Source organism: Macrobrachium rosenbergii, chromosome 11, assembly GCF_040412425.1.
Source record: "Macrobrachium rosenbergii isolate ZJJX-2024 chromosome 11, ASM4041242v1, whole genome shotgun sequence".
Lineage (NCBI taxonomy): Eukaryota > Metazoa > Arthropoda > Malacostraca > Decapoda > Palaemonidae > Macrobrachium > Macrobrachium rosenbergii.
The window spans coordinates 42,718,225-42,738,116 of NC_089751.1; the positions used below are offsets into that span (position 1 = coordinate 42,718,225).

The window sequence follows — 19,892 nt, forward strand, 5'->3', positions numbered from 1 at the left end:
GCTGATGCATTGCTGAGGGCTAGCCGTCAGTAACAGTGGTAGCTGGTATATCTCCCAGACATTTTTTCTCTGTTAGTTTGTAGGACTTTATGAAGACGTACCAGTTTTGTCCCTTGAGATGCCACTTAGGAGGCCTATCTGTGATTCATGCCTCACTGTATTTATTTCAGCTTTTACCCTTGAGTAAGTCTGATCCTACCGAGCAATCATAGAACTAAGGAGCTTTGGTAAGATGACGCCAAGTGTTCATCAGTTCTTTCTCAGAGGAATCCTGGCAAATCACACACCTAAACAATCCAAAGACACACTTTCTCTCCTCCTCTTTGGCAGGTCAGGGGACACTGCTTCCTCTTCTGCTCTTTCCCATCCCTTATTCATCTTGCCTTAGAAATCTATAACAAAAACAAACTGCACATGATGTCACTTTCCATTAAAGTACATGTAACATAACATATAGGCAACAGAACACGACAACAGCCCGTTTCAATAATTGCATTTTCCTCATCTCAGCATCTGCCTGGTATGAAACAGCTGAAAAATATCCGGAAAATAAACTTTTCTTCAGTAGTTATCCCATAAATGTCCGCGCTACTCGAGCAAAATAATTACACGCCATAGTGTTAGCATAGCTTTGTTTTGTTTTAGTTAATTTATCTGTGCACCGTTTCAAACGGTCCCTTTTAGAGCCGGTGTCGCTAGAGACAAATTTTCGTTTTAAGGCTTTTGAAAGATTTCCAGCTTCTTGCGAGGTTGTCCTCCTAGACCATGATCCTGGGTATTTTGTAGGTGTAGTTTTTGCAAGCCAAGTTTTTACAGCACGCCATGGCTGTTTTCACACCCGGCCCCTGGGTAATAAGCTGCGGTTGAATAAAAATCAAGGCACGCAAAAGACCGTGCACCGTTTTCATAACTGTCGATCATGTTATGCTGACCAGGGTTATAATATGAACAAACTGAAAATATATTCGAAAAATCCAACTTAAATCCTATTCCTTTTTTTTTTAACAGCTTACTACCTGTACATCAGGGATTGGATTAAAAAAAAATCATAAAGGAACCTAATACCGGTTTGGAAAGGGGCGGGGAGATAGAAATGAAAATAATTCAAAATGGGAAATAACAGTAACTTTTATTGAATCACTTTGTCATGAATCAACACTCTGAATGCGCACTCTTGGAAGTAGCATTGATTTACGGACTTTTATCTTACACAGATCAAGATGAAAACTGCGTCAGGTTTCACTTGTTGGAGACTGAGTTCGGAATAATTGTTTCCTTGTGTAAATCTAGGAATTCCATAAATGGATATAGAAAAACGGCAAAGTCAATATCATAACATAAGGTTTAGAAAAGGAAGAGAGAGAGAGAGAGAGAGAGAGAGAGAGAGAGAGAGAGAGAGAGAAAAGAGAGAGAGAGAGAGAGAGAGAGAGAGAGAGAGAGAGAGAGATAAAAAGTACAAATTTCACCAATGGGGACTTTGCAAGAATGAATCAAAATAAAACATTTCAAATGATAATGTATCAGCTTCATTTTCATTTCCACTTAACATAAAAAAAGTTGTAAAGAATATCCTTGAGAAGCTCCAAATGCTAAAAAAAAAAAAATTATATAATGTTCATACGAGGATACCAGGAATCTGTGAGTCAACACAGGACTATATTCCAGGAGCTTCAATTCTCCTCATGCCTCACGGGACTTCATAAAGGGCTAGAAAAATTCCGAATTTCTCCAAGTACCCTAGGCTTGTGACTGCTCGAAGCACTGAAAAGTCAAACAGCTTAGTAAGGGTATATGAGGTTCAGGCCCTCCAGAGATTAAATACTATTCTTATAGCTGAGATCAAAGCCGCCCTGAGCCGAGATACTGAGGTGAATCGGAGTCTAAGCGGTTACCGAGAAGGGAAGGGAAGTGAGAGGGACTGTGATTGGGAAGCGAGAGTTAAAATAGACCTAATCTGAATTATACTATATATATATAATACACACACACACACACACACACACACATATATATATATATATATATATATATATATATATATATATATATATATATATATATATATATATATATATATATATATATATATATATATATATATATATATATATATATATATATATATATATATATATATATATATATATATATATATATATATATATATATACAGTTAATATGTGTGTATGTGTGTACATATGTAACAAAATAGTTTAATCAGCATTACGTATGTGTGTGTATGTGTATATATATATATATATATATATATATATATATATATATATATATATATATATATATATATCATATACATGTATATATATTCATACACACACACACACACACACACACACATACACACATATATATATATATATATATATATATATATATATATATATATATATATATATATATCCTTTTGGAAATGCTAATCATTTTATACAGTAATATATATAACGAACACTTCCTTTTTCCCATAAAAATAGTTTAAGAAGTCAATATATATATATATATATATATATATATATATATATATATATATATATATATATATATATATACACACATATATACACGTAAAGCCGATTAAACTATTTTAGTTGCGTGAAACGTCCCATCCCATTGAGCATTGTACCGATAACAGCCAAACTCTATTTACAAGTCAATGACTCAAGAAAATCACAGAGCCAAAACAGATAAGTGCGTAAGTAAATAGATAAATTAGTAAAAGTTTTTATGGGTATCAAGCCGCAGACATTTTCACATAAATTCCAAAGTAATATTCATAATGAGCTTCCCCGTCCTTATCTAATTTCCATAAGAAGATATTTATGCTCTCGTCCTTCGCTCAATGTATTGTAAATACCTGTTTCTTCGCAATTGTTATTCCGCGCAGGAAACTCGCCATCTTCTACCGAACAGACCCTTCTGTAGAAAGTGACAGCCATGGATCTCGGAGCTATGCATCGAGGAATTCATAACTAGTTATCTTTGTCTGTCTTTCTGTTTTTCTGTCTGTCTGTCTGTCTGAAAGGTGGTGGGTATTAATAAGTATAAAACTCCTATTTTACAGCCCGGAAGCCAGCGATAAGTCGTTATTCAGTCAGACATAAAAATGAATTATGACTGGGAGAAAATATTTTTGTCTGATGTCATACAAGAAAATGGGCATGTATTTTATGCATTTGCATATTTCCTTATCCATTACATTTGTCACTCAGTTAAAAGACATACATATTCCCATAAGTATGAACATTCATGGCGCACACACACACACACACACATATATATATATATTGAGAATATATTGGTCACTTGTTACCAGATACAGTGCGTATGTAATTTCATTAACGACAATGCCCACTTAACTTCTCGATTTCTTCACTTTTTTTGGAAAACTAAGTCTGGTTCCAGATCAAGAAAGAAATGGAGTTATTCTGATGCCCTTTCTTTCTTGATTTGGAAATAAGCTTAGCAGAGAGCAACGGTTCCAAAAAGTGAAGAAATCGAAAGGTTAAGAGGGCAGTGTGGTTAATAAAATTACACAAATACACACAAATATATTAAAGGCCTCCTGGGCCTCGCAAAGCTCATGGGGCTGGCGCTGAACTTCGGTTCCTTAGGCGTCAGCCAGCGGGGAGGAAGTCCTGATGCCTAAGACACGTGGCCAGTGTATCGCTAGGCCCACTTTTTAACGGTACCTATTCTCTTACTCACCCCTCTCGAGTCTTCAGACAATGGCTCCCCAGGTCATTGACTGGTCCTCTCGAGGCAAGAACCTTACCACTGTGCCATCATGGCAACATATATATATATATATATATATATATATATATATATATATATATATATATATATATATATATATATTACCACTGTGCCATATATATCATATATATATATATATATATATATATATATATATATATATATATGGCAACATATATATATATATATATATATATATATATATATATATATATATATATATATATATACACACACACATATATATATATATATATATGTGTGTGTGTGTGTATGTATATGTATATATATAAATAAATAAATATATATGTATATACATATGAGTATACATGTATATATATATACATATATATATATATATATATATATATATATATATATATATATATATATATATATATATATATATATATATATATATATCCGACTAAGTCAAACTAAAGCCACCAAACGTTATCAGAACACCCCAAGAGCTGTAGGAATTACGAAGTCAATAACTGGAAAGCTGTCAAACCTATTTCAGGCAAAGTTATCTTAAGAAAGTAATCGTCTATTTATTTATTTTGTGAGGTGCTGGGTGTGCAGGTGCCACTAATATATATCCGAGACGAGATAAAAGTTCGAACTTGGACCAATATCTAAAATCCAAATAGTAATTATACCGTTTTGGACCGCTAAACGCGCAAGAACTAGATACTATGGAAGTGACTAACTGACAGGGTAGGTCTAGTAAAACATATGACTCTCACTATTATGCATAATCATTAGTCTGTCATTATGATATCAAAAGTCGAGGGCTATTATTTGACATCGAAACCTGGTGTCTTCAAATTATTTTAAAGGTAAAATCAATATAATTAGAAATAAGTTGGTCTTCACAAACTTATAGATTACGATCTGAATCATAGTTTAGGATTCACAGCGTCAGTCACGACACCACCATATTTGCTAAGATGATGTTCCACTATTATTTGAACAATGTAATCCAAAATTATGAAAATGAAGGGATATATGTGTCCTGAAAACTGACCAGACTTAAAGCATCACCGTTCCACTACTATTCACGAGGGCTTCACCATCCTACATAACTTCAGAATAAAGTTTGATATGAAAATACCAAATACAAAAAGTCAGTATGTTATGACTGGCTGAACTATGGTGGACAACTCAGCAACCCAAGAATAAAAGTTAAAAGACTTGAATTGGATACTTAATCTTCCTTAAACCATTATTATGATCACAAAAGTGTCTGCAAACAATTTTAGATCATAAATGGTGATTTACTGAAATCTCTAAAGTAGAGAGATCGGGATCTGAAGACAGAGCAATGAGATAAGTTTCCAAAACATAAAAATTATTTAGAATTATACCGATTTTGATGGAACTGAAAGGAAACGAGAGCTTGCAGGTTAACATGATGACTGAAATGGGTTTTTAAAAGTCCAATGCAGGCATTTTTATCCTTAAAGTCAACTGTAAATGAAACGCACTGTGACTCTTCTCAAAAGAATCAGAGGGAAAACTAAGGCAATATCTCTTGGAAAGGCATTTTAGAATTTTTGTTGATCTAAAAGTTGTTGCCCCTGTATCTTATAACCTATTTATGCAGTTTTGAAAGTGTTATACACACACGCACACACATTATATATATATATATATATATATATATATATATATATATATATATATATATATATATATATATATATATATATATATATATATATATATATATATATATATATATATATACACACATATATATACATAACGAGACATATAAATGGAAAGAGGAGGAGAAATACACATGTATGAGTTCAAGGACACTATATATAAAATTGTTTACAAATGGTTCCTTCTAAGGCTACTGGCGCGTTGGTCACACAATGTAAACATAAGGCTAGTAAAGAAAAATATGCAAACTTAACTGACACATAAGGAGAGGAGAAAAGTTTGGGTTGAGGTGGATGTGTTTACGAGTAGACTCAGTTTATTCTCATGTTGATTTATACCTAACAGCTTTGGTTGGTTTACCCAAAAGCTTTGGATGGTTCACCTAACAGCTTTGGTTGGTTTACCCAACAGCTTCGGTTGGTTTACCTAATAGCTTTGGTTGGTTCACATAACAGCTTTGGTTTGTCTTCAAGGGAAGAGACGGTGCTACATGTATACTATTCTTAAATTTCAGTTCTGAGTAACTGAGGGCGACAAGTTAATTTTGTATTTTCTTCATATATTTCCTGAAGGATTTTTTTTCTACTTTGTAATTTTATAATTTTATGTATTATATATATATATATATATATATATATATATATATATATATATATATATATGTATGCATGTATGTATATATATACATATATATATGTATGATTGTACGTATTTATATATATATATATATATATATATATATATATATATATATATATATATATATATATATATATATATATATAATTTAAAATATATATACTGTACAGGGTATTTCAAATTAGAGCCCCCCCTCTTCAGCATAAACTAAAATTGATATGGACAAAAACAAAAGTAATTCAGAACAGGTATTTATTTAAGTTTCTCTCTGAGTATTTAATATTTTGTGTGGCCTCCATCTGCCTGTACCACAGCCTGCATTCTTGAGGGGTATGATTTCAGCAAATCGCAAAAAAGCTGAGACTCAAACTCCATTTCCCTAGCACTTCAGTCACCTCTCTTCACAGGTCGTCGAGGCTTGGTATACCATCATAGTTCACTGTGCGTGCTTCAACACAATCCTCTAAGATACTACCAATGTTTTCACACACATTAAGGTCAGGGGAGCTACCTGGAAATTCACTTGACGAGGAAAAATCGATACCACTGTTTCGAAGCAGCTCCTGTGTCTGAAGAACCTTGAAACATGGTGCCTTATCATGCAAAAATGTGACTTTTTCAACAGATAACACATTTTCAGGATCTTTGAGGAAAGGAAATACTCCACCAGTAAGCACAGTTTCTCTGAAATATTCGCCATTCCATGACTGTCCTTTTCCTCTGATGATCCACATTGACCGTTTGGCTGTGAAACAAGAGAAAATTTCCCAAACATTCAGGAAATTTCACGACTTGGCAATAGCGTATGTCATCACTGATATCATGCAACTGTGCAGCCCAAATGATGTCATTTTTATGATTTGGCTTCCTAACTGTGTAAATGAAGAATTCATCTGATGCAGCAACATGGAGAAAGTCAGCTTCATCCCAATCTTTAAGAAATGAACCACAAAACCATGCACGGTCTTCTCTCTGTTGCTGAGTGATGTTGGGCTTGCTGATAACATGAAATGGCTTGATACCAGATTTTTTCAACTCACGATATACAGCACTATAACTTCTCTTCTTTCCCCTTTTTGTTTCTAGTTCAAGCGCCAATTTACATTAAGACTTTCTTGGTCTACCCGCTGCCTAACCTATGATATCTTTTGACTCCTGAGAAAGGACTTCAGGCCTTCCAAGATTCTCACTCTTTTCACCATGACAGTCATGTAGATTTTTGTTCCAGTTTCTTTTAACAAAGGATTCATCTCTTTTAATGTATTTAGCTATCCAGGAACGTGAAATGAAGGATGCGCCAGAATCCCTGGCCCCTCTGAAGGTTATAGCCCGGATTCGATCAATCCATCTGATTTCCTCTGAGTCATTAGCCAGTCTGATAATACAAGAAATGTAAAATGAAAAATAGCTTAATAGAAACTTAAAATAATGTACTTGGAGATAGGCTATAGCAGAAAACTTCATAACTTTCCATTTGCTCTTTGGAGGGGGCTCTAATTTCAAAAACACCTTATATATATATATATATATATATATATATATATATATATATATATATATATATATATATATATATATATATATATATATATAATAATATATATAAATATATGAGCGTGCTAACGAATACTACTAATACAGAGAGTGAAAGAAAGAGAGAGAGACATTGAGTCCCTAGAAATAAAACTAAACGCCCTCAAAAATTTTTTTTTTTGCGGAAAAAGCATATAAAATAAGAAAAAAGTTTGAAATTGTAATTCCTTCAAATCACTAAAAAAAAATTGCCTTATTTTTTTTTAGCACACTTAACTAACAGACAAAGCAACCTCTTTAAGTTTAACTTTCCAATATATGACCGCGTCAAAGGATTCGTTACAAGATCTGCAAGCGTTGCATACTCTCCCTCTGCCATTGAGAGTCGTCAAGTCTCTCCGTTGCTACATTGTTGCAATGCATGGTTCATTAAACTGAGAAAACCTGTATACCAAATATTTTTTTCTCCGTTTGGCACCAAATATGATAGCAATCTTAACAACGCAGCCGTGTTGCTAATTTGTTTGTGAATTCTCTCTCTCTCTCTCTCTCTCTCTCTCTCTCTCTCTCTCTCTCTGAATTACCCAAGGATTCATCAGTGGCCCGCTCTATTCCCTTGCGTTTGTGGAATTTATCAGTTCAATGGACGTTCCCTTTTCCTCCTTTTACTCACCTCATTCTACCCTCATATTTATTTATTTACCATCTTTTCCAATAACTTGGCTTTTTCTGCAGGGGTATTTTCACTTGGAGCCCTCTTGGGTATATTATAATCTGTTGACTATCCATAAGGGTTTTTAGCTGGAGATTTAAAGAAATGAAGTTCTCCGAATAGCCTTATGTTGGCCAAAGCTCGCCTTATTACAGGTGAGGTTTATGGATTAACAATCGTTTTCTTTAATTAAATATTGGGTGCTTTTATAATTTAACTCTCGGTTCTGAGTGTGTGTGTGTGTGTGTGTGTGTGTGTGTGTGTGTGTGTGTGTGTGTGTGTGTGTGTGTGTGTGTGTGTGTGTGTGTGTGTGTGAGAGAGAGAGAGAGAGAGAGAGAGAGAGAGAGAGAGAGAGAGAGAGAGAGAGAGAGAGAGAGCTCTTGCTAGTGCACTGAAATTTGATAGTTTTAATGTTGTAATAATAATAATAATAATAATAATAATAATAATAATAATAATAATAATAATACAAATTTGATCAAACAATGCTGATACTATCCGACTCATCTTTGTTACGATTCAAATGCAAAGCAGAAAATCAACGCACTGTTCGATAAGTACATTACCAACGATTGAAGAAATGGAATCACAGAGTTAACCAGGCAAGGGTGTAGTACAAATTAACGAAACATTTGGTCACAAAACAGAACGGAAGCGATCACTTCAGGGATTTTTACTGACGGGAGCATTCTAAAAAATCTGCCTGTTGAAGACATTTCGTTTCTACTTCACGATTATATTGTGCTTCCAGTTATAAGCTCTGGTACAGTGACGTGAGATCACTAAATCACTATGAATTACCTTCATAATTATCGGAGTTATTCAAGGTCAGATTCCGGTACTAAAATTCAAAATGAGCTTGATTTCAGCTGTGACAATATAGTTTAACGATTCTTACCGTAATCAGACATCAGTTTTGATGTGCATTGAAAAAATACAGTAACAACGATGATCGAAGGAGGGAAATATTCAGAAGAGAAAGAAGAAGTAACTATTAACGAGAAGATAGATAGACAATACGAAAAGTCTACATTCCTTTCTTTAGTTTTACTGCGAATGTTGACTAAGATGATGGCATTAGTTTGGATAAGATCTTCAGACACTGGAGAAAGAGATAACTTTGAATAATGATGTCAGAAATGGGAAAAAAAGAAGAAGAAGAAGAAGAAGAAGAAGAAGAAGAAGAAGAAGAAGAAGAAGGGATACGCAGAAGAAGAAGGTATAAGCAGAAGAAGAAGAAGAAGGGATAAGCAGAAGTAGAAGAAGAAGGGATAAGCAGAAGAAGAAGAAGGGATAAGCAGAAGAAGAAGAAGAAGGGATAAGCAGAAGAAGAAGAAGAAGAAGAAGAAGAAGAAGAAGAAGAAGAAGAAGAAGAAGAAGGATAAGCAGAAGAAGAAGAAGAAGAAGAAGAAGGGATAAGCAGAAGAAGAAGAAGAAGAAGAAGAAGGGAGAAGAAGAAGAAGAAGAAGAAGAAGGGATAAGCAGAAGAAGAAGAAGAGGGATAAGCAGAAGAAGAAGAGGGATAAGCAGAAGAAGAAGAGGGACAAGCAGAAGAAGAAGAAGAGGGATAAGCAGAAGAAGAAGAAGAAGAGGGATAAGCAGAAGAAGAAGAAGAGGGACAAGCAGAAGAAGAAGAAGAGGGATAAGCAGAAGAAGAAGAAGAGGGATAAGCAGAAGAAGAAGAAGAGGGACAAGCAGAAGAAGAAGAAGAGGGATAAGCAGAAGGAGAAGAGGGGATAAGAAGAAGAAGGGATAAGAAGAAGAAGAAGAAGAAGAAGAAGAAGAAGAAGAAGAAGGGATAAGCAAAAGAAGAGGGGATAAGCAGAGGAAGAAGAAGGGATAAGCAGAAGAAGAAGAAGAAGGGATAAGCAGAAGAAGAGGGGATAAGCAGAGGAAGAAGAAGGGATAAGCAGAAGAAGAAGAAGAAGGGATAAGCAGAAGAAGAGGGGATAAGCAGAGGAAGAAGAAGGGATAAGCAGAAAAAGAAGAGGGATAAGCAGAAGAAGAAGACGAGGGATAAGCAGAAGAAGAAGAAGAAGAGGGATAAGCAGAAGAAGAAGAAGGGATAAGCAGAAGAAGAAGAAGGATAAGCAGAAGAAGAAGAAGAAGGGATAAGCAGAAGAAGAAGAAGAGGATAAGCGGAAGAAGAAGAAGAGGGATAAGCAGAAGAAGAAGAAGGGATAAGAAGAAGAAGGGATAAGAAGAAGAAGGGATAAGCAGAAGAAGAAGAAGAGGGATAAGCAGAAGGAGAAGGGATAAGCAGAAGAAGAAGAAGAAGGGATAAGCAGAAGAAGAAGAAGAAGAAGGGATAAGCAGAAGAAGATTCTCCGAGGCTTCCCTTTCTTTACGAAGGTCTTACCGGGAAAATCAATTAGCAGCCTCTCCTTCTAAGGTTCTGGGACGCCTGGACATCCTTGTCCAGGGGGCTCACATCAGGTCCAAATTTGGCGTAACGGACCAGCAGACAGATTTGGAAGAGAGATGCTGCATCCGAACGCACGTGGGGTGGTGCGAATGTCTTCCCTTATACCTTGCTAATTTAATTTCATTGCTTTCTACGCGTTTATCAGTGTGCCATGTCTATACACAGTGTCAGTAACTGCCTGGTTACATGAGATTTTATCTGTTTGTGCACCTGTATATTTGGTTTATCTGTTTGTGAATTAAATGGTGGAATTTCACGGTGCAGTCTTTTTGGAAGGCCCTTACTTTGTTGCTTGTTCCTTGTTTTCTTTCCACACACTTTATCTTCTATTTTTGTTACTGGAATTAGTGATTAAAAATTAAATGCCGTGATTATTTTTTTTTTTTGCTTACTGCTTATTGAACCTAGGTCATTCGAAGTTATCAGGATCTCAATATTTGTTACTTAATTTTCGTCAGGATATTTTTACGAGTTTAATTCTAAAAGAACAATTTTATCACACGAATAAATCACATGAATAAATACTACACTCGTCATGTACTAGAAAAACAATAGTAAAAGAACTATGTGACTCAAATACTATCCAGAGTTGTTACATATGTTTTAATTTCCTCTCCTTTTTTTCGCTTGTTTTATGTTCTTGTGCCTTATAATTAATCTCTTCTATCGATTAGTACTGTGTGTTATGTGTAGACATAATCAACGGCACTTAAGTGTGCTTGGTATACATATTTGTAGCAATGCACGAATAAATACGAAAGTAATTGTTATTTTCAAAAAATTCAGCTCGGCCAGGTCTGTCTTTCCTTCAGCCTGTAAAAAAGAAAAACTGCGAATGATTTACTTTATTGTAAAAATGTGTCCTATTGCAGCTGCTGCTGTTAATAATGAAGTTAATATTAGGGCTACTGCTTGCGTCTTAAATTTCAAATGATACGTTATGTCACTGAACACCATGTTGAATACCAAAGATTTCGTACGTTACTGTCAGCTTTTATGAAAGGCGTGAGATTGCTTCAGAACAATTGTTCTCTAGTGTAAGAAAACGTGAACTGTGCTAATTTTACTCTATAATAATTCATCAACCATTTAAATGGCTGAAAACATATTTCCGGTAATATATCATGTTCTACTCCAGACCGGACCGGTTCTATCTTATCACAAAATGAACATTACTATAGACTGTGTGAATCCTTCATGCTGCTTTGAGGAAGAATTTTTTTTAACTGATGGCTTAGGAACATGAGAGACATCTAGCGCTACAAGAAAACAAAATCTTAATGAGAAGCAAGGCGGCAGGAATTAAATTAAAGTTGTAAACACTCGAGCATCGATTAACTGGAACGGATCACTAGCCACAGAAGAGTTTGAAATGACAATATGTTCTTGGTAAAGAGAACCTAAAGTTGACAAGTCCTCCATTTTCTCTCATGGCCAGCCAGTCTTCTAGAACTGTCTCTTTCTCACGCAGAACTTGTCGACTGGCTCCAGCCAATCTCGTTCTTTATTCGACAGGTCTGACTGGCGGCCGACTGCTGAATGTAATCAGTGTAATTCAAGGTTGTGCTTTAAAATGATATATCATGGTAATATACCATTTGTCACCTGCTCAGAGTTTTGAAATATGAAAACTGGAATATGAACCACAAAGTATTGATTTATAATATTAATAATAACTGTGAAATAGTCTATCACATTTAACTGATCATCATCCCACCAGTAAATATGATGGTTGTCTCGAATCTGTTGATTACAACAATGATAAATCTTCAGTTCATCTCACCAGCATTCTGTTATCATCATCTTAAGCACATTACGCTTTCTCAGACATTCATCTCCTTTTCACAAGCACCATTTTGTATTACTCGCTGATTCATTCCAGCTTTATGCAGAAGCAAAAAAAAAAAAAAATTGCAGAAAAGGACAACCAGAACCACCTTTATTTTTGTAATTTCTCTGAAAAAGTAGGGCATGTGAATCTACACCCAACATATCATCAACCACTGGGGGTAAATAGCCAAGAATTTGGAGGGGCATATGACTGGAAGTTGACAGGCAATACAAACATTATTCAAACTAATTATGTTTAGATTATCCAAGTTTCGATCATGTATGGCATTTCATTGACCTCGTGACCTTGAAATTAGGTCAGTGGTACGACTGCTAGGATGAAATGATCAGGAGACTATGGGTACCTTCCTACCAAATTTAGGCAGGTTTGAATAATAATAATAATAATAATAATAATAATAATAATAATAATAATAATAATAATAATTAGATGCCGAGGTAGCTCCAGCACTCATGCAGAAGAGTGTGCTACTAGAAACAGAGCACACAGTGAGAAAAGTCACGGACTCCTAAGGAGGCAGGATGCAACCCAAAACCCCACACCACAAAAACCACCCAGTCGCATAGGATGACTGTGAAGCCAAAATAATAGACCAAAATAATAATAATAATAATAATAATAATAATAATAATAATGACGAAAGCAATAAAGTTTATATTAGTGATGGGGAAGGTAACGAAATGAAAATCGGGGGAAACTTGACTCTTTATTATAAATGCTTCTGTTTATTCACTATTTACAACGTAGTTTCCTCTCTCGTCTCCTATGATATAAGACCTTGCATTGCTAAAACTTACAAAATTGAAAAAAAAATATATATTGTAATTAACATTTCAGAAAAATACGTCACTAAATCAATTTCCCTTTTTTATTTTTCACTTTTACACACACCTAGACGTAAACCGTTATTTTTTTATATCTTACAAAAACAATTCTCTTTGATAAACGATGCGTATAGTTGCTTCAATTTTTTTTATATACTTTTCCCGTTTTAATGTATGGCACAAACCAACAACAGACTAGTGGAAAAATAAAATCAATTTCAGATCAAACTCTTTTTTTCTTTATATACACATATTAAAACTATATACAATTAAAAAAGAAAGTCATTTGTACAAAAACTTCACCGAAGGTAGATAATTATTTTGACATCGAACTGCCAGATTTTTCTTAGTTTCAGTTATCTGATAATTGATGTTATTCTAGATACAATCATAAGAATTATCATGACACAACACATACCACTCACGTCACTGAATCGAAATAAGTGTTGGAATTTTTTAGAATTTATCATTTAAGAGTGGCAAGTCACTTATTTATCACATTTCACTTAACAAACAACATATGTAATAGACTTGAGAATGAAAACAATGATTTTTCGTGTCGTTCGATGCCAAAAAATTATACCTTACGCCTTCCAGAACATAACTCTTATTCAAAGAAAATAAATAGAATTACCTGACTAGGTCTGAATTACTTATTTTAAACTGATCTACATCATAGTTATCTAGCCGTATTATATGGAGTTTTGCTCATTAACGCAAACTCATTGCACAGATCCACAGATGACCAAGAATTCATCGTTAAAATATCACACAGCTAAATTATTCTAGCTGTACATAATATGGTGTTTCTCAACCTTCAGGAAAACATTATATTTCACTGCTATTAAACTCAACTTTGAGAAATGATGAGTACCAAGGACATTGTAATGACTTTAAAAACAACTGTCGTTATATAATTAGCTTATGCTTATTTAGCACTGATCAAGAATAAATTTATTTTCATTTTCAAAAGACACGGGAATGTGCACAGCTGCATGCCTCCTTTTAATGCAGGATGATTAAAAAGGCGAAATCAGACCTTCCTTTTCCCCGTCGAGGAGGACCTCGAACGGGTCAGCAAGAGTGATGGTTGGTATGTCATGAAACACATCGAGGCTGTCCTCCAACAACCCGGAATCATCTGAAAGCAGCTCCTCCAAATCACTGGTGCTGCCGAGTGACCCTCTGGATGTGGAGGGCGAGCAGGAGGCAGAGACGTCATTTGAGGTCGAGCAGTAGGACATGAGCTGAGTGAGCTGAGGAGTATACTGAGGTGTCATGTCGGTCTTGTAATGGAGTGGCAAAGGGCTCGAGGACACGTCCACCGGAAGATCAGTGCGATGATTTTGACACATACTGACCGGAACAGTGTAAGGCGTCGACGCAGGTGACATTTGAGAGAAATCCATAGAAGAACTGATTCCGTGGCAGGGGGCATCATCCTCCCGAGACTGGAGGGGGAACGTGGGATCGCTGTCGTCTCCTAACACATCCGTCAGGGCTCGGATGTAATCGACAGCCAGCCGGAGAGTCGTGATTTTGGTCATTGTCGAGGAGGCCGTGTGAACTTCCACAGCATCTGGAAGGACCTTCCGCAAGGACTCGAAGGCGCTGTTGATGGCCTTCATCCGATGTCTTTCGCGAGCGTTCGCCGTCTTTCTCCGATACTTTGACAGAGGCGCAGGCCTCGGCTTGGATTTTCCCGACCTCTTCGACAACTCCTGGAAGGGAAGGTCATGATGCAAGCGCTTAATGGCCGTCCGAGGTCGGAGGCCGTATTTCTCTCCTGAACGGCCACTGTCGCTCCCTATGTTATTGCCGTTGCTGTTATTATTGTTATTATCTGGAAAGTGTTCTTTGTCGCTCGTCATCAGTTCTAAGTTTTCCATCTTCGTTCTAGACCGGAACGTCAGGACATTACCATTCGTTTTGAAATCATATCAACGCTTGTATGCACACACACACACTTCTCGGTTCATTGGAGTCGTTTGTTCTTAGATGGCTGAACTAGTTTTTTTATCACTTTTTACCTGTTGTCCGTGTGATCATCTCTTTCTGAAAGTTGTGAGACAATACAGCCAATTACCAGTTCCACTTTGTATAATTAATAAAGGTTTTCTTTTCCTATGGACAAAACTGATCAGTTTTCCACAGCGACTAACCATGAAGGGTATAATCTTAAGTTCCAAGAAAACATGAAGACAATATTCACATTATAACGAGGTGAAAATTATTCCAGTGTCCAGGTGAAGTAGCGTGAGATTTTCTACACTAAGGTCTACATAACGCCAAACGCAACACCCACCGTCCATGTAACTGAAAACGTTCCTTCGAGCGAGTCCTTTGCGTCATAGATCCTCGTCAGGAGGTCGAGGGAACGTCGGACACATGGAAATAACGACCTGAGCGCCTCGAGAGCGCAGTTGCTACTGTCGGGCATCATCTTGGGCAGCCTGCACTATCTCTCCACACGTGCCCCGAGGGATGACGTCACATCCAATAGAAACCTTTCACGTTCGTCAGTTTTTGACGTCTTTTTACGTTTTCCAGTTAAGTGAAGGAGGAGATTGGCTCCCGAATATTGTTAGCACTTTTCATTATTTTTTTTTTTTATTCTTTTTACCGCATCTCTAAACGGAAAGTTTAATTAATAAGACAGACCGGGCCGTCCTTAAGGATTCTTTTTTTATTATTGTAAATACAAATTTCAGTGGTTAAGTGTTCGAGTGAGCTCTTAATTTATGAAATCCTTGAAAATCATAACGTGTCCAGCATCTAAGACCAAGCGGTAATCTTTCATCACTATAAAATCAGAGAGGTAAAAATACTCTTCCTTTAGCATAAGAAGTACGAAAAGCAAAGGTTAAATAGTTATATACCCTAATCATTCACTGAGTCGAAGTAAATGTAAAAGAAAAAAAAATTTTTTTACATTAATAAAATAAAAACCAGCAAAGCAGTTTTGTCATCGTTTAAGAAACCAGGAGGAAACCCCGAACATGACAAATTTAGTATTTATGAAACCAGAGATGTAAGCAGTTACAATCGCCTTGGCTTCATCGCAATCAGAAGGGCAAACGCCACACAGCTTTTAGCAAACGAAGAGGCGGACGATGCTATTCCATTAAGGTTTACGGAGGCGTAAAAGTAGGTAACCATTTTCTTCTCTTTTGCGAAATCACGAAGAAAAGCAAATCCCCCCTGCGCTGATGAAATCAAAGAGAATTCACAACAATTATTCACAAGTTTTTATGGTGACCGAACGAGGAGTTTTATTCGCTTTTTGCTTTCCATATAAACTATAAAGTGTTTAACGAACCGAAAACGTCTTATAGCGCTGTTACCCGTGTTTCTTTTGCAAAAATGATGAGTAGACAGCAGCCTTTCTATAGCATATAAAAAACGATATAAAATCTTCTCAGCATTTCCAGGAAGATTGGTAAAAATACTTGTCCCTTAGTCTTAATGTCACAAAGGTATTGTCCTGAAAAACACAAACCTGGATGGTTAACGTGAAGACCTCCTCACATGTTAAGGAATCCTAAATACAGGACAATGCCGTTTCCTCGGAACCAGAGATGCATGTAATCATGTTTTGCGCTTCTTTTATGTTCTTATTTGAAACGATAAAAGATTGCAGTACTATTTTTCTTTCCTTTTGTCAACCAGAAAGGATAATCAGTAATGTACAAAAGCTAAGACAAGCAATGGAGAAAACAGGATTTAGCGTTTAATAATAAGCGTTTATGAAAAGTGAAACAAACCATAATGCTTCCTTAGCATCGACAAACCACTAAATAAAGTTATCTTTTTCCAGTTAGTATTAATGGGATCAGAGTCAAATAGCGAAATAAAATAAAAAAAAAATACGCCAAGTCTTCTTTGTCTACTGAAACGAGCAAAGCATGTCACATTAACTTTTATAGTTTATAAATGTCATGTGATCGATAATATTTTTCTTTTTTTCATTAAAGGTACAACAGAAAAAGATATACTGCTTCTTGAGTGATACTGAAACCAGAAAGGATAAGATATAATGTTTTAATTGCAATTATTAGACAGTAAAGTTAACCAAATAAGTCTTGTCTGAGCAACCTTCAAGTCAACACAAACAATGTGCTTGAAAGTTTTTCCTTTAGGTCTTCTAAGATGAAAAAATAGAGAGAAACCAACAGTTTAAGGTTATACAACGTGTTCAGCATCTCAGTAACCAGACAGGATAGGCATTAAAATATTCTCAACGATTATGTAAGTAATTTTGATCAAACCAGGTTATCATTCAATCCTTTCCAGCATTTATAAATAAGGAAAAGCGAACAACTTTATTCTCAGTCTTTACGAAACAGCAGAGCCGGGAGGTTGTTTCATCAAGCAATGAAATCTATATTGTGTTTTTAGGCGTTACAGAACTAGCCTATGATATTAATCTCTTCTTCAGACCATACCATTATGAATATCATTTTTGTTTGTTGGTTTCAGAATTGAATTTAACTGATATACATACTTCTATTTCTATTTCTATTTCTAGTATATACAGTATATATACACAAGTATACATATTTATATATACATATTTATCTACCTATCTATATATACATATATATATATATATATATATATATATAGTTGTAATTTAATTGATTACTTATTTGCATGTTAGACTGCATAAAATAACCGCTGCAAATTCCTACTAAATCTACGGGATATACCATAACAGTTACACGAGTGAGGACGTATTCACGAGGGTGAAAAGTGGAACTTGATTTTTTTTCTTAACGCTGGTGGCTTTTAAAGTTTGTTTATCACAATGATACCAAGAATGTCATTGTGTTTACTCCCTTGTCTCCTGCAAAACGCTCTTGTAAATTTGATGTGCTTGTGCTTTAAGAAGGTACGTCGTAAAAAAAATATTACCACATGAAATACGTGAATGTAAACCTTAATTCATTATCCCGGACGCACGCTAATGTAAAACAGTTTTCCGGAAGTTAAGTCATGATTTACTCCAGAATCTCTCTCTCTCTCTCTCTCTCTCTCTCTCTCTCTCTCTCTCTCTCTCTCTCTCTCTCTCTCTCTGTATATATATATATATATATATATATATATATATATATATATATATATATATATATATATATATATATATATATATATATACATATATATATATATATACATATATATGATATATATATACATATATATATGTATATTATGATATATATATATATATATATATATATATATATATATATATATATATATATATATAAATATATATATATATTTGTATATATACATACACATATATACATGTACATATATATATATATATATATATATATATATATATATATATATATATATATATATATATATATATATATATATATGTTACATAGGGGAAGTAGCACACATGGAAAGATTCTAGTTAGCTTAGTTTCTAGGATGGAAGTGTTAAAGTATCGGACGGAGAACAATTAAGGCGAGGAATTTCCGTCTTCTGACAACAATCTGGATTCAGACAGAAGTACTTACAGCTAGCTACCACCTGGTAATTTGTCATTTGATGCTTGTCTTTCAAATACGGACTTACTCTGTTTGGACTTATTCTGTCTTATATCTCAAAGTCTCAACAATTACTATATTTAGAATTCATGAGGTAATTCACATTACTAGGAAGAGAGAGAAGAGATTGTATGATTTAGATTTCTATAGGTAGGGCCAAGTACTTGAAATGATATCACTGGTTTCACGCTTGAAAGGAAATTAAATTACAACTTACAATGTTTGTTGAGGTACACCTAATCTGAACATTATGAGATTTGATGGGAAACAATTTTCACGGGTGTGGAAGGATTTAATATATCGAATTACAAAGGCATATCAATAATTCACAAATGAAATTGCAAACAACAAGATATAAGTAGCCACTCAATGATACAAATCACTGCTCAGTAACAAACCACTATCAAATTCGTAAGCAATTTATATACAAGAACAATTACGTCGATGGTAGGAATGACTAGAAAATTAAATCTTCTTGGTCAAGTCAGATAATCAATCGAAAAGTAACCTAGACAAGAACTCAATAATCTCACATAGGAAAATTTAAATAACCACTCCTCTACCACCTACCCCCCAAAAAAATTGCAGTAAAAGGCGATGGGAATATTTGTTTTACTTAAAGAATAATCCCTTTTCAATACAGTTCTCGCAACTTCATTACCTGAACTAAAAACTAGCATGACTGTAAAACAGTACATCACATTCATACAACTGTGGGACTGGAAACCTTTATGTGAAACAACCACAGTATGCTGAACAAGACAAACAAAAAAAAGGAAAATAAATATTACGCAGGGTAAATCTAACATTTTGTAACCTTATACGCAAATATGCAATACTCTCTCTCTCTCTCTCTCTCTCTCTCTCTCTCTCTCTCTCTCTCTTCCATTTGTA

General features: G+C 34.9%; 1 protein-coding gene across 3 annotated transcripts in view; it reads right to left on the reverse strand.

Moving 5' to 3' along the window:
* LOC136843378 (helix-loop-helix protein delilah-like) overlaps positions 1-19,892 on the reverse strand; it is a 125,430-nt gene that overhangs the window by 82,626 nt on the left and 22,912 nt on the right. For 2 of the 3 annotated variants that reach the window (XM_067111727.1, XM_067111726.1), the window contains exon 6: positions 13,300-15,485. The exons of the other annotated variant lie outside the window; for it this stretch is intronic. In XM_067111727.1, coding sequence (XP_066967828.1) covers positions 14,450-15,319 — 870 coding nt within the window. In that variant the 5' untranslated portion in view covers positions 15,320-15,485 and the 3' untranslated portion in view covers positions 13,300-14,449. Of the gene's footprint in view, positions 1-13,299; positions 15,486-19,892 lie in introns of those variants that run through there. 3 annotated transcript variants of the gene reach the window in all.